General features: G+C 41.3%; 1 protein-coding gene across 1 annotated transcript in view; it reads right to left on the reverse strand.

Annotated features, from left to right (window-relative positions):
* The window catches only part of ksr2 (kinase suppressor of ras 2), a 389,906-nt gene extending 383,742 nt beyond the window's left edge, over window positions 1-6,164 (reverse strand). The window contains exon 1 of the mRNA XM_078226092.1: window positions 5,988-6,164. Within this exon, the coding sequence (XP_078082218.1) occupies window positions 5,988-6,164 (177 nt within the window). The remainder of the gene's footprint in view (window positions 1-5,987) is intronic.
* Between the last annotated feature and the right edge of the window lie 9,465 nt (window positions 6,165-15,629).

The raw sequence follows: 15,629 nt of genomic DNA on the forward strand, positions 1-15,629 counted from the left end.
GCGGGTAAATATGTAGGGATATGGGGGTAGGGCCTGGGTGGGATTGTGGTCGGTGTAGACTCGATGGGCCGAATGGCCTCTTTCTACACTGTAGGGTTTCTATGTTCTATGTTGTAATGACTTTTATACATGTTGGCCCCAAGAAGATGGAATTGCAAATAAAGAGATTTCAGAGACTATTCACGGCTGGGATTGTGATGGCTTATCAAACACCCTCCATTGCATGGAGAATTGCTCAACCGTCAACTCATTATGTGGACAATGGAAAATAGTGTTACTGTTATCGCATGACAGAAATTGGCACATGATAAAAGATATCTGGAAGTGCATCAAGGTAGATAAATCCCCAGAACTTGAGATCCTAAATGAATATTTCTCATCAGTATTTTTCCTGTTGAGAAAGGCATGGATGTTAGGGAACTTGGGGAAATAAATAGTGATGTCTTGAGCAGTGTACATATTACAGAGAAGGTGCAGCTGGAAGTCTTAAAGTGCATCAAGGTAGATAAATCCCCAGGACCAGATGAAGTGTATCCCAGTACGTTGTGGGAGGCTAGGGAGGAAATTGCAGGTTCCCTAGTAGAGATACTTGAGTCATCGACAACCACAGGTGGGGTGCCTGAAGATTGAAGGGTGGCAAATATTGTGTCTTTGTTTAAGAGCTGCAAGGAAAAGCCTGGGATCTACAGACCGGTGAACCTAAAGTCTGTAATGGGCAAGTTGTTAGAAGGTATTTTAAGGGACAAGATCTACAGGCATTTAGAGAGGCGAGGACTGATTAGGGACAGTCAGCATGGCTTTGTGAGTGGAACATCATGTCTCACGAATTTGATTAATTTTTATGAAGAGGTAACCAAGAAGGTAGATGAGGGCAGTGCAGCTGGCATTGTCTACATGGACTTTAGAAAGGCCTTTGACAAGGTACCGCATAGTAGGTTGTTGCACAAGGTTAAATCTTCCAGGATCCAAGATGAGGTAGCCAATTGGATACAAAATTGGCTTGATGACAGGAGACAAGAGGGTGGTTGTAGAGGATTGTTTATCAAACTGGAAGCCTGTGATCAGTGGTGTGCCTCAGGGATTGGTGCTAGGCCCACTGTTATTTGTCATTTGTATTAATGATTTGGATGAGAATTTAGTAGGCATGGTTAGTAGGTTTGCAAGTGATACCAAGATCGGTGGCATAGTGGACGGTGAAGAAGGTTGTCTAGGATTGCAACGGGATCTTGATTAATTGGGCCAATGGGTTGATGAATGGCAGATGGAGTTTAATTTAGATAAATGCGAGGTGATGCATTTTGGTAGATTGAACTATGGCAGGACTTACTCAGTTAATGGTAGGGTGTAGGAGAGAGTTATAGAACAAAGATCGAGGGGTACAGGTTCATAGCTCCTTGAAAGTGGAGTCACAGGTAGACAGGATGGTGAAGAAGGCATTTGGCATGCTTGGTTTCATTGGTCAGAACATTGAATACAAAAGTTGGGACATCTTGCTGAAGTTGTATAAGACATTAGTAAGGCCACACTTGGAATACTGTGTACAGTTCTGATCACCCTATTATAAAAAGGATATTACTAAACTAGAAAGAGTGCAGAAAAGATTTACTAGGATGCTACCAGGACTTAATGGTTTCAGGTACAAGGAGAGGCTGGATAGACTGTGACTTTTTTCCCTGGAGCATAGGAGGCGGAGGGTGATCTTATAGAGGCCTATAAAATCAGGGGCTTAGATAAGGCAGATAGCCAACATATTTTCTCAAAGGTATGGGAGTCTAAAACTGGAGGGCATAGGTCCAAGGTGAGAGGGGAGAGATACAAAAGGGTCCAGAGGGGCAATTTTTTCACACAGAGGGTAGTGAGGTCTGGAATTAGCTTTTTTAAAATTCATTCATAAGACATGGGTGTCGCTGGCTGGCCAGTATTTATTGCCCATTCCTAGTTGCCCGAGTGCAGTTGAGAGTCAACCACATTGCTGTAGCTCTGGAGCCACATGTAGACCAGACCAGCTAAGGACAGCAGATTTCCTTCCCTAAAGGACATTAGTGATCCAGATGGGTTTTTCCAACAATCGACAATGATTTCATGGTCATCAGCAGATTCGTAATTCCAAATATTTTTATTGAATTCAAATTCCGCCGTATGCGTGGTGGGCTTCAAATCTGGGTCCCCAGAACATTAGCTGAGTTTTTGGATTAACAGTCTGATGATAATACCATTAGGGCCTCCCCATGCCATAGGTAGTAGTAGAGGCAGGTACAATTTTGTCTTTTAAAAAGCATTTAGACAGTTACATGGGTAAGATTGGCATAGAGGGATATGGGCCAAATGCGGGCAATTGGGACTGGTTTACTGGTAAAAACTGGGCAGCATGGACAAGTTGGGCTGAAGGGCCTGTTTTCATGCTGTAAACCTCTATGACGCTAAGTACCTTATTAATCCACAAGGACAATCCCATCTTGGATACAAGACTAGAGGAAAGCCTTCTCTCACCCAGCACAAGGAAGGATCTTTCCTGAAAAGTCACATTAGGTAGAGAAGTGAAGCTCATTCATTTTACTCACAAGGATATCGCTTTTCAGCACAGGAGCTCGGCGAACTTTGACTGGAAAGCTGAATCCATCACCAGAAACCTTCGACTTTAATTTATCTTCAGTGCATCGAGAGATAATCCTTCAGATCTGCATTGTTACAACTATTATCTTGCAAACTTTGAACCAAATGCATGCTGCATCTTTAAAAATAAACTTTTCTCATGTATGTGTTTTTCAGATGTGAATGTGGATTGGGTTCTTGTTGTGCTTACATTTCGTGTGTTGTGAAAATAATGCACGTTTATCCTTACTTTTGATTTAAACTTACAATAAAGCCTGTTCTTAAAAGTCACATCAAAGTGTTAAAGCACTCCTTCTGAAAAAAATATGGTTGGGATTCTCCGACCTCACATGTGGCTTGGATTATTTTATCCCGCTGCTGTGAAAAGAGAGCACCAAATTCTTCGTGCTTCCTAGCAGTAGTTGCGTGTCATGCGAGACTGGAGAATTCCAGCCTATATCCTGTTGCGGTCAGCCAAGAGATGAGAAAACTGTCCACGACAATAAATGATTTTTTTTCAGCTTTGTAGTTAGAGCACCGACCAGGTAGGGAAAAACTTTAAGGAAGAACTGCGTAATTGTATTAACTCATTGTAATAACAATGTGGTGGAGGAATGCCCTCTTCACTTGCTTAAGAGACATAATAGCATGATCCAGCGGATTTCTTTCTTCCCTGTTGGAAATTGCTCTTTTCTGACTGTAATAATGCCAAGAGTGCATTAGATACAAAGTCACAGAAACTCTATCAAGGTCAAGGTAAAGTTGCTATAGTCCCAGATGACCACAGGTTGCTCTCCCCCTTGAGAGAGAAAGAGAAAGAGCTGACTGGTGGTGATTTTTTTCTTAAACTTGAGGATCACCATACCTCAGACGAGGGGCAAGATTGAGAAGACTGGGCCTTCCTGAATAACCTCCACATATTGCTCCCCTGAGGCCGATGCCAACGGGCCACCATAAGAGGAACATATTCATTACAATTTCGATTGAAACATCCACCAATCCATAAGCATTTTAAGATTGCATTTGTGCTAATTATATGTAGTCATGTGAAAATAGTCACCTAGCTTCCAATTTTACACCATGGCAACTGGAAATCGGCACTAATTTTAGAACGAGGCAAAGCAATGTTCTTAGCACATTCTACATCTGAATGTTAAGGGCTTTGTGGTCAGACTGCTGTGCTAATGTATATTTGCCTGGTGTTCTTTAAGTGCACGCAAAAGCGCTTGCACCTTGTCAATATAGATGCTGTGTGTCAGTCGAAGTACGATAAGACCTGGCCCCATTGCATGATTTTGACTTCACTTTGCGTGCATATTTGTCCGAGATGAGGTCGGGAACTTGGGCTACAAAGCAAAGCGTGGGCAACACAGCCTGCTTCTAACCACACTATTACACATCCAACCCTTCTGGGAGGGACCTCGCAGTGGGGGCTCGAAGCGACGAGAAGCAAAAAAAATTAACTGAATTTGCATACTGAAAATTGCAACACACTCCTCATTTTAGGTCAACTGCCATCAATTCCTGAACTTTCTCATCGCTTCTGCTACTTGTAACCGAGAATAGAAAGAAAATAATCAGTGCCTGTTTAAGCGAGAGGTAAGATGAGCCTCATTCAAAACAACCCCGAGTTTCAGCTCCTTAAACAAGACTTCAAAAAAAGCACTCATCTGCGACAGGTCCATAAGACAAGGAAAATACCTTTAAACGTATTTGCATTATTACAGAACTATCATTATTCAAGATTCATGATTAGTCCAACATATGTTTTGTATGTCTTTCAAAATTACTTGGGGCTTTTTTTTAACTAAATAAATCAAGTTAAAACAATATTTTTCTATGAAATCTAACGTGGAAAATAGATTTTCCCTTCAGAAATTAAACATATGAATCCATCTCAGCTCCTAAGTTACAAAAAACTCAATTTCTGATCACCTGCAGCAAGAAAATAAAAAAAACTAACGTGAACATTTCAGGTCAACTAATGCCTGCCACTTTCTGTAGGTTGGTACAGAGTTGGTAATTTCGTAAACCACTGCATCAAATGCGAGTGGAAATCACGGCCCGTGGTCCAGGATTTCATTCGGACTGTTTTGACCAGCAGGCTATGTTTTTTCGCAGTTACTTCGAGGAGACACGGCGAACAGTAGATGTCGCCAGTTACACGGGGAGCCAAGCGCCGTGTTCATCCTCTGCATAGCTTGAGAAACTTCAACATCTCGACAATATACTGATGCACTTGCTGGAATTTAGACCATCTCTCACTCCGTGCAGATGAAACAGATATCCATACGTTGCTAAATCTATCCCTCGAGGAGGACAGAGAGCCCAAGAATACTGTAACTGGAATCATACAGCGTCCAGAGATACAGTACTGCTGAAAATATTGTAAAGCAATCCGCGTCAAACATTGGTGCAGCCTTCAGAAACGTGTAATCTGCAATATTGGATGTAGTCCCCACTATAATGCAAGAACAGTGCACGGAGAACATCAATACCCTGTTTGGAAAATTAATGTTAATTTCAATTCCCTGTGCAATAGTTATGCACCGCCTGCAAGTTTGTATCTCGACATGTCACCATTTGAAGGGAGTCTAAAGTCAATCTAAGTGCAGGTTCTTTGCAATAGAAACCAGGCGTTTTGCTTTAAACATGAGAATTTTGCGACATTTCAACTTAAGACAAGTCGAAAGCTGAACCGACCATAATGATTCAGAACTACAGAAATAAGTCACACTTCAATAGCGCAGTCATTTGAATCCCTGTGAAGTTAAGAGCCGAAAAAAATCCCCACCTACGAACGCACCATCATCAGTGTGACTGGTCCCAATCACCATGTGTTGTACATGAGAAGACATCAGGCAGCTAGCTAAGCATCTATGTCCCTTGATGTCAGAGCCATGCAAAAGGCAGAGCGCCTCACCAGATATATGATCAATTATGGCCATGTAACGGTTTGCAATTCATCTTGAGCCGCGGGTAGATAGAAGTACACTCTTTTAAAATCACCGTTTTTATTATCCAGTTGGATGGACGTCCTTATCAGGAACCATCGAGACAAAAGTGGAATTCGGGATTTGTTGAAATGACATGTATTCATTTTTTAAAATATGTGTAAATAAATAATAAATACTAAGAATTATAATACAGAACCCACCACCTTGCCACCACCTGCAGAATGCGCAGGCTCACTTCATTCTGCTGCAGCTCCTTAATTTATAACACTGCACACAACACCATTGTATATAAACAAAATACAGCAGACACCTAGCCCGCAGCCAGCCTTCTTTATATGTCAAGCTTACATCATTTATTCAAATTTCAATGCAGATACAATTATTTTTGGGGGGGGGGTCAAATATTTTAATTCATTTTTTAATCGTAATTTTCCTTACCTCCAGTGTCCTTATTTCTTTTTGCGTGAGGTCATTTGATGTGGCACATTTAGTCCTTAACCCTTCCAGACTGGAGATGCTGATGTCTATCATATTTTGGACCAATTCACATTGCTGCAATGCTTTCTGCAAAGTTAGATGCTGCTCTTCGCTCCTTGTCGTGCTATCTTCATCCATGGCTGGAAATTATTGGTATTTTAAAAAAATACTTATTATAGGGCAGCCAAGACTGAATAATAAATCTGAGGGAATTAAATATATATATTTCAAATTGGCTCCATGCGGCTGGGTGGAATTTGATGAGAGAGACAGTGGCCTTGTTCGGTAGAGCAGTTTGTGCTGCTGATGCTATGGAGAGCTGCGCGCCTCTGCTGCAGGTGTTTGTTGTCGCCGTTCCCAACAGCTTGCACCGGGGAGCTCTTTCTCCACCGACATCTTGGTTGTCAATCAAAGGGAGGGAGGCTGTGCGCCAGCTCTCGCGAGATAGCGCGATTGAAATTTTGCAAAAAAAAAAGCTCGCAAACAGCGAAAGAAACTTCTGTTGTCAGCCCCGGTTGCTCTTAATTCGGCATCAGTCTTTCACACATCCGTGCTGTTGATTTCCCGCGAGCAAACAGCCTTTCCACCCATTCTGCCTTTGGCCCCTAGTTAATGTGCCACTCTGCATGCTGGTGGATATTTTCACGTCGCAATAAAACCCACCGAAAATAGGAATATCTGCCTATATTTTGTGGGTTGGTAGCATACTTTGCAAATGCACTAAAATCAAAATTTTCACAATGCTCACGAATAACGACCAGCTGAGAAAGGAACTAGTGGACGCTGAACTTGTTTTCATTGGGAAAATGAGCTGGAGTTCGGTTATTCGAGCCAAATCTCTTTGGGAACATTTATATTTCATTTGGAGGGGAACTGCACGACCATTTAATTTTCCACCGACGCTCCAATTAAGGTGTAATTGCAAGCTAAGAACGGAGGGCTCTTTAATTACCAGGGTTAATTACCAATCTTTTTGGCCAACGTTAATTACCTGGCTGGGAAAGGCAATAAAAATGAAATGCCCTCCTCCCCGGGGAGTTTCACTTCAGAGTCAAGCTGGGCCCTCATTCTTACACCCCATCGGTTTGGCATCAGTGCAAAGCATAAACGTGGAAACTGTTTCACACCAACATAAGGCATGTAGTGTAAACGCATCCTAAAATGCTGAGACATAAATGATGTAAGTGTATTTGACTTGTAAGCACAGAATTATTTTGTACAGTTTCAAAGTAAGCAAACCTCAAGTGAGATTAGAGGATTTGTTTCCGTGTGTAGCAATGGATAAATCGTGGATCAGTAGTTGATGTTGTGTTCACTAGCCGCTTCATAAAAGAGCTAAAAAGATAGCAATGTTTAAGATTAAATATAATAAAACTTAAAAATGTCTTTTTCAAATTGTAAATTCACAATAAGGTTTAAATATAAGCATTATTACTTGTATTAATCTAATCAAAAAGCAAAATAAGAAAATTAAAATTAGTACAGGTCACTAAAAGCTCTAAAGCACAAAATCCTAGCACCAGTTATGTGTTGCTGGTCTATCAATAACTTTTCTACTTTCACAGCGAACAAGAAAAATCTAAGTAATCGGTTTCCACTGATAAAATTGCAAAACTGACCAGTTCTGGAAGGACATGAATCGTTTTTGTGTTTTATTAAATTGTCTAAGGTGTTTTCAAAAGTAGGGATCAGAAATATGAGTTTAAAACCCCTGAGCACCTCCTTACCTATGTCATTAGTGTGTAGATGGATAGATATTCTGGACCGAGGCACTATTTATGTGGAACATTCCCTCAAATAATTAAATAGTGTATTACCCATCCATATTAAAGACGTGATAAATAGTCTTCTCTCATTCCATGGCTTTCATATATTCTTAGTCAAGAGCTCACTTTAGCACTATTTGCACTTTTCTTTTTACATGTTTGCAAATAGAGTATTGTGCTGTTGTGAATTGTTGTAATCTGATTCATGTTCATTTACAATGATATACCAAATTTATTATTTTGTTACCAGATCAAAAACATAAACATTTAATATCTGACTGTCATGGATTTGCCTGATAACAGCAGGACCCAGAATTATTTAAGGAAATTATAGAATGTAATCTACCCAGCAACAGGGGAGAATATGCCTGGCAACAGCAGTAGGCAACATTCAAAGAGGATGATGAGATGTGTCTTTAACAAGATTAGCAGGCATCTAGATAAGATCAGATGTAAATAGCTCTATCATCAGGAAGCAGTTAACCTAGCCAATGGAGAGAACAGTGGCGTTATACAGGTGCTAATTTTTGAGAGTCGCGGAATATGAGAGAGACAGATTGCCCAAAATACAGTAGGCAGAATCAAAGAGAGAACCAGGGTAAAACTGACAACTCCTGTGGAAGCAGATAGGCCAGTTTAACATCCTAACAGGAAGGCCAGCTAACCGAAGAAGCTAATTTTACAGCCAAACTGGTACAGAAACCTTCGTAAAGGTATCTTCACTGAACCAGGCAAAGATGTTCCCAGACTGGATCATTCTCCTGGTATTGTGTGGTGACCATAAGCTGGATTTGACTTATAAATTTGTTTAAGGTGGATGTTATTTGGGGAATGGGGCAATCTTACTGAGTTCATATATTGTAGATATAGTTTGGAACCAGGGTAAATTCTAGATAAAACTGTGTGTCGATTTATTACTTCTGGTGTTTTTTTGTCTTATAGCATTATAGTCCTGTTCATATGTATTTGTCTTTAATTTATTAAATAGTCTTTAGCAAGTGTTGCACTACAACTGGGCTTCTTATTCTCACAGGTGATTTCATGTACCTCCTCACAACATTCCAAAACAAAAATACACACCACCTCAAATCTCACGTTGAGATACCCTCACAGATAATATCAGAGTGGTTTGTGACACTGACCTTGTATGACACTATTCAAAAACAACAAAATTTTAAACTTTAACTTTTAAACTTTAAAACCTTAAAATTTGTCTTTATAACACACCAGCGAAGTTTGCATGACATTACTCACAGTGGCAGAGGTTAAATTGTTACGTAGAATGGATGCTGGGATGTAGGTTTTGGGTGCACACTGTCACTGAAAGGATTTGGAAATAGGGGGACGCAGCTCTTTTAAAAGAGAATTCTCAGAATGGGGGGATCATTGAAAGGTCATCATTTATTGCCCATTTCTTGTTGCCCTGACAACTTAAACGCTTTCTGAAGCAAACCATTAAGAGTCAACCATATTGGTGTGGGACTACAGGGACATAAATTTAAGTATATTTATTCGTGTCACAAGTAGGCTTCCATTAACACTGCAATGAAATTACTGTGAAAATCCCCTAGTCACCACACTCCAGCGCCTGCTGGGACACACTGAGGGAGAATTTAGCATGGTCAATGTACCTAACCAGCACATCTTTCAGACTGGGAGGAAACCCATGCATACACAGGGAGAACATGCAGACTCCGCACAGACAGGGACCCAAGCTGGGATTCAAACACGGGTCCCTGGCACTGAGGCAGCAGTGCTAACCACTGTGCCACCGTGCCGAGGGGTATGGTATATGCAGTAGGTCTCCTTTCATAAAAATAACTGTGAACTTGTTGGAATTTTACAAAAATCTAACAGCTTTGTCATCACCTTTGCTGATACCAGTGTTTTATGTTCAGACTTATTAAACGATTCAAAATGTAAATTCTGTTAATTTAAGTGGTTTTGATTCGTTCCTGGAGAATATGAAGCACACTGCAAATGCTAATAAATAAGTAAATATGTTCATTGCACATAATTGCTATTTGAATAGGTTTATCTGCGTGTGTATCACAAAGTGGGGGAGAAAGCAGAAGCTAATTCTACTTTCCATTATGAAATAGGCACCTGGCTTTCCTTCAAGTATTCTGAGTAGTGTTTCTATAGCTCTTTTATTGGGTTTCTTAGTGCATACATATCTCTCTCTTTTTTCTCTCAATTAGGCATGTGAGAACGTGATGACAGAGCTACAGAAGAGGACACATGGTGGGAGGGTGGGAATTATCCCCAACAGCATAGCAAAGCACAAATGTTGTATACAGCTGTTGAGTTCAGGGATAAACTACCTTTGTTGGAAGTCCTTTATATCCGTGATGTCAGGAACCCAGAACATTCTACGTGATGTCAGAAATTGGCAGTATGGCACGAAAATTTAACTGTATCAACCCACTTGTCTTTGATGAAAACATTAAAGAGTCATAGAGGTTTACAGCATGGAAGCAAGCCCTTCGGCCCAACTTGTCCATGCCTCCAGTTTCTACCATTAAGCTAGTCCCAATTGCCTGTGTTTGGCCCATATCCCTCTATACCAATCTTACCCATGTAACTGTTTAAATGCTTTTTAAAAGAAAAAATTGTACTACTATCTCTGGCAGCTTGTTCCAGACAATCACCACCCTCTGTGTGAAAGAAATTGCCCCTCTGGACCCTTTTTATATCTCTCTCCCCTCACCCTAAACCTATGCCCTCTAGTTTTAGACTCCCCTGTCTTTGGGGAAAGATGTTGACTATCTATCTATGCCCCTCATTATCTTATAGATCTCTATAAGATCATCCCTTAGCCTTCAACGCTTCAGGGGAAAAAAGTCCCAGTCAGTCTAGCCTCTCCTTATAACTCAAACTATCAAGTCCCGGTAGCATCCCAGTAAATCCTTTCTGCACTCTTTCTAGTTTAATAATATCCTTTCTATAATAGGGTGATCAGAACTGTACACAGTATTCCAAGTGTGGCCTCACCAATGTCTTATACAACTTCAACAAAATGTCCCAACTCTTGTATTCAATGTTCTGACCAATGAAACCAAGCATGCCGAATGTCGCCTTCACCACCCTGTCCACCTGTGACACCACTTTCACATTATTTAAGAAGAGTAGCAAGGATAACCTGGTTAATTATAGGCCAGTGAGCTTGACGTCCGTGGTAGGGAAATTGTTGGATAAGATTCTTAGAGATAGGATCTATGCACATTTGGAACTGAATAGTTTCATTAGCGATAGACAACATGGTTTTGTACGAGGGAGGTCATGCCTCACAAATTTGGTTGGGTTTTTTGAGGAGGTGACAAAAATGATTGACGAGGGAAGGGCTGTGGATGTCGTCTACATGGATTTTAGTAAAGCATTTGACAAGGTCCCTCATGGCAGGCTGGTGCAAAAGGTTAAATCTCACGGGATCAAAGGTGAACTAGCTAGATGGGTACAGAACTGGCTTGGCCATAGAAGACAGAGGGTAGCAGTGGATGGGTCTTTTTCTGAATGGAGGTCTGGGACTAGTGGTGTTCCGCAGGGCTCTGTACTGGGACCTCTGCTGTTTGTGATATATATAAATGATTTTGAAGAAGATGTAGCTGGTCTGATTAGTAAGTTTGCGCACGACACAAAGATTTCTGGAGTTGCGGATAGTGATGAACATTGTCAGAGAATACAGCAGGATATAGATGGGCTGGAAAATTGGGTGGAGAAATGGCAGATGGAATTTAATCCAGATAAATGCGAAGTGATGCATTTTGGCAGATCTAATGCAGGGGGGAGCTATACAATAAATGGCAGAACCATCAGGAGTATACACACACAGAGGGATCTGGGTGTGCAAGTACACATCCTTAAAGGTGGCAGCACAGGTGGAAAAGGTGGTGAAGAAGGCATATGGCATGCTTGCCTTTATTGGACGGGGCATAGAGTATAAAAGTTGGCATATGATGTTGCAGTTATATAGAACGTTGGTTAGGCCACATTTGGAATACTGCGTCCAGTTCTGGTCGCCACACTACCAGAAGGACGTGGAGGCTTTGGAGAGAGTGCAGAAAAGGTTTACCAAGATGTGGCCTGGTATGGAGGGTATTGGCTATGAGGTGAGATTGAGTAAACTAGGGTTGTTCTCCCTGGAAAGACAGAGGTTGAGGGGCGACCTAATAGAAGTTTATAAAATTATGAAGGGCATAGATAGGGTGAACAGTTGGAAGCTTTTTCCCAGGTCAGAAATGACAAACACAAGGGGTCACAAGTTCAAGGTAAGGGGGGCAAGGTTCAATACAGATATGCGGGGGACGTATTTTACACACAGGGTGATGGGGGCCTGGAATGCACTACCAAGCAAGATGGTTGAGGCAGACATGCTAGGATCATTTAAGACTTATCTAGATAGACACATGAACAGACTGGGAATAGAGGGATACAAACGGATGGTCTAGTTATGATCGGTGCAGGCTTGGAGGGCCGAAGGGCCTGTTCCTGTGCTGTATTGTTCTTTGTTCAAGGATCTATGAGCCTGTACCCCTAGATCTTTGTTCTATAACTCTCCTCAATGCCCTACCATTAACTGAGTAAGTCCTGCCCTGGTTCGATCTATCAAAATGCATCACCTCGCATTCATCTAAAGTAAACTCCATCTGCCATTCATCAGCCCATTGGCCCAATTGATCAAGATCCCGTTGCAATCTTGGATAACCTTCATTGTCCACTATGCCACCAATCTTGGTGTCATCTGCAAACTTACTAACCATGCCTCCTAAATTTTCATCCAAATCATTAATATAACAAATAACAGTGGATCCAGCACCGATCCCTGAGGCACACCGCTGACCTCAGGCCTCCAGTTTGAAAACCAAGCCTCTACAACCACCCTCCGTCTTCTGTTGTCAAGCTAATTTTATATCCAATTGGCTACCTCACCCTGGATCCTGTGAGATTTAACCTTTGACAAGGTACCATATGGTAGGTTGTTGAATAAGGCCTTGCTAAAGTCCACGTAGACAATGTCGACTGCACTGCCCTCATCTACCTTCTTGGTTACCCTTTCAAAAAATCAATCAAATTCATGAGACATGATTTTCTGCTCACAAAGCCATGCTGACTATCCCTAAACAGTCCTTACCTCTCTAAATGCATGTAGATCTTGTCTCTTAAAATACCTTCGAACAACTTACCCACTACAGATGTTAGGCTCACCGGTCTGTAATTCCCAGGCTTTTCCCTGCAGCCCTTAAACAAAGGCACAACATTTGCCACCCTCCAATCTTAAGATACCTCAGCTGTGGCTGTCGATGATTCAAATATCTCTGCTAGAGGACCTGCAATTTCCTCCCTAGCCTCCCACAATGTCCTGGGATACACTTCATCACGTCCCAGGGATTTATCTACCTTGATGCGCTTTAAGACTTCCAGCACCACCACCTCTGTAATATATACACTGCTCAAGACATCTTTATTTATTTCCCCAAATTTCTTAACATCCATGCTGAATTCAACAGATGAGAAATATCCATCTCTTGTGGATTCGCACATAGATGTCCTTGTTAATCCTTAAGAGGCCCTACTCTCTCGCTAGTTACACTTTTGCCCTTCATGTATTTGTCGAAGCTCTTTGGATTCTCCTTTGTCTTATATGCCAAAGCAATCTCGTGTCCCCTTTTTGCCCTCCTGATTTCTCTCTTAATTCTACTCCTATACCCTCTATACTCTTCAAGGGATTCATTTGATCCCAGCTGCCTATGCATGTCACATGCCTCCTTCTTCTTCTTGACTAGGGCCTCAATATCCTGAGTCATCCACGGTTCCCTACTTCTACAGCCTTGCCCTTCACTCTAAAAGGAATGTGCTTACCCTGAACAATGCTGAACACACTTTTGAAAACCTCCCACTTATCAGATGTCCCTTTGCCTGCCAACAGACTCCCCAATCAACTTTTGAAAGTTCCTATCTAATACCATCAAAATTAGCCTTGCCCCAATTTAAAACTTTAAGTTTTGGGCCAGACCTATCATTCTCGATAGCTATCTTAAAACTAATGGAATTATAGTCATTGGTCCCAAACACTTCTGTCACCTGCCCTTATTTCCCAACAGGAGGTCAGGTTTTGCCCCGTCTTTAGTTGGGCCATCCACATACTGAGTGAGAAATTCCTCCTGAATACACTCAGGAAATTTCTTTCCATCCAAGCCCCTAATACTATGGCTATCCCAGTCAATGTTGGGAAAGTTAAAGTCCCCTACTATTACCACCCTATTTTTCTTGGAGCTATCTGAAATCTCCTTGTATATTTGCTCCTCAATTTCCCACTGACTATTTCGGGGCCTATAGTATAATCCTATCAAAGTGATCTCCCCCTTCTTATTTCTTCATTCTACCCATATAGACTCAGTGGGAAAATCCTCAGAAATGTCCCCTCTTAGTACTGCCGTGATGTTCTCCCTAATCAAAAACTCAACTCCCCCTCCGCTCTTACCTCCTGTTCTATCTTTCCTATAGCATCTGTACCCTGGAACATTGAGCTGCCAGTCCTGTCCCTCCCCTAGCCATGTTTCAGTAATAGCTATAATATCCTAATCCCATTGCAGATAGTTAGGAAAATTTCCAGGATTGGCATATTTACTCTGGTGTTGCACGCTCTGACAAGTAGAAAAAGGTACAAGCTTATACCCTATTAAACCTTTTGATGACCCCCAAGGCCATTTTTAAAGTTTTGAGTCGTTTGTTTTCCAGACAGAGGAGGAAAAAGTAGACCCTGAGATAGTACTGAAACAGTTCAAGAACACCTGTCTCATGGTAAAAACATAAGGAACCCATGACATACTACACCTTTCTCTCCTTCTCTATTCTTGTCTTTCTCTTCACTTCAACTTCTCTCCTTCACTCGTTTTTGCTTCCCTCTCTGGCCCCTCTTGCTGCTCTGTGTTTATTTTTTTCTTTCATGTGAGAGAGCGTGCTGACATAGTGAACCAGGGAATGGAAACTCTAATTAGTTGTCTCTTTTTGAGGTGGGACCATGGGGAAAATCTGGAACAAAACAACTAATTTCATCCTCTCCTCCGATTGCTTATGCTTCCACTCTATGCCGTCACTTTCATTATGTCCCCAACCTTGTCACCTTCATCTCCAACTTGTGCCACTTTGAAATACCCACGAAACACTTGTACCCTCAAATTCCCCTCATTCTGCAGTCACTCACCTCATCCTTCACCCTCTACCCACTTATTTCACTCCCATTTTCTTTCTTGCCTCCTCATCCTCATCCTGGCGCCTCTTCCCTTCCCCCCTCCCATTCTGTCCAATTCCCTCTGGATTACTAGTCCAGTGACACCACTGCCTCCCTTCATTGTTAGTTTCATGAAAATACCTGCCTCACATTTGAACTGCATTTGAATCACGTGAGTTGTTGTATTTGTACAATGGATAGTTGGATATTTATTATTACTCAATATTCAACTGACTTCCTCCTTATGAAATAAGTTAATGGGAGGAAATATAATTTTCTGTCATTTTTACCTTCTCACAGTATTAGCAATTGAAAGTGCAAGGATTTTTATCTTTACTAATTGGGTGATAATTCAATGGAGCAGAATGCCTGGTCTTTGTAGAATGCGGTTGATTTTTATTCTATTGAAGGTAATTTAACAATGTTATTAGGAATATGATTTTTTTTAAACGTATCATGTCCCATTTTTGTACATTAGTAATTTAGGGAGGAAAAACAGCATTTTAAAAGTCAGAAATCATTTTCAGTGATTTGTAGGATCCCATTGACCCAATATGTAACTGCAGAGTGATGTTTTTACATAGATACATGACATACATTATAGGA

This window comes from Mustelus asterias, chromosome 13, assembly GCF_964213995.1.
Source record: "Mustelus asterias chromosome 13, sMusAst1.hap1.1, whole genome shotgun sequence".
NCBI lineage: Eukaryota > Metazoa > Chordata > Chondrichthyes > Carcharhiniformes > Triakidae > Mustelus > Mustelus asterias.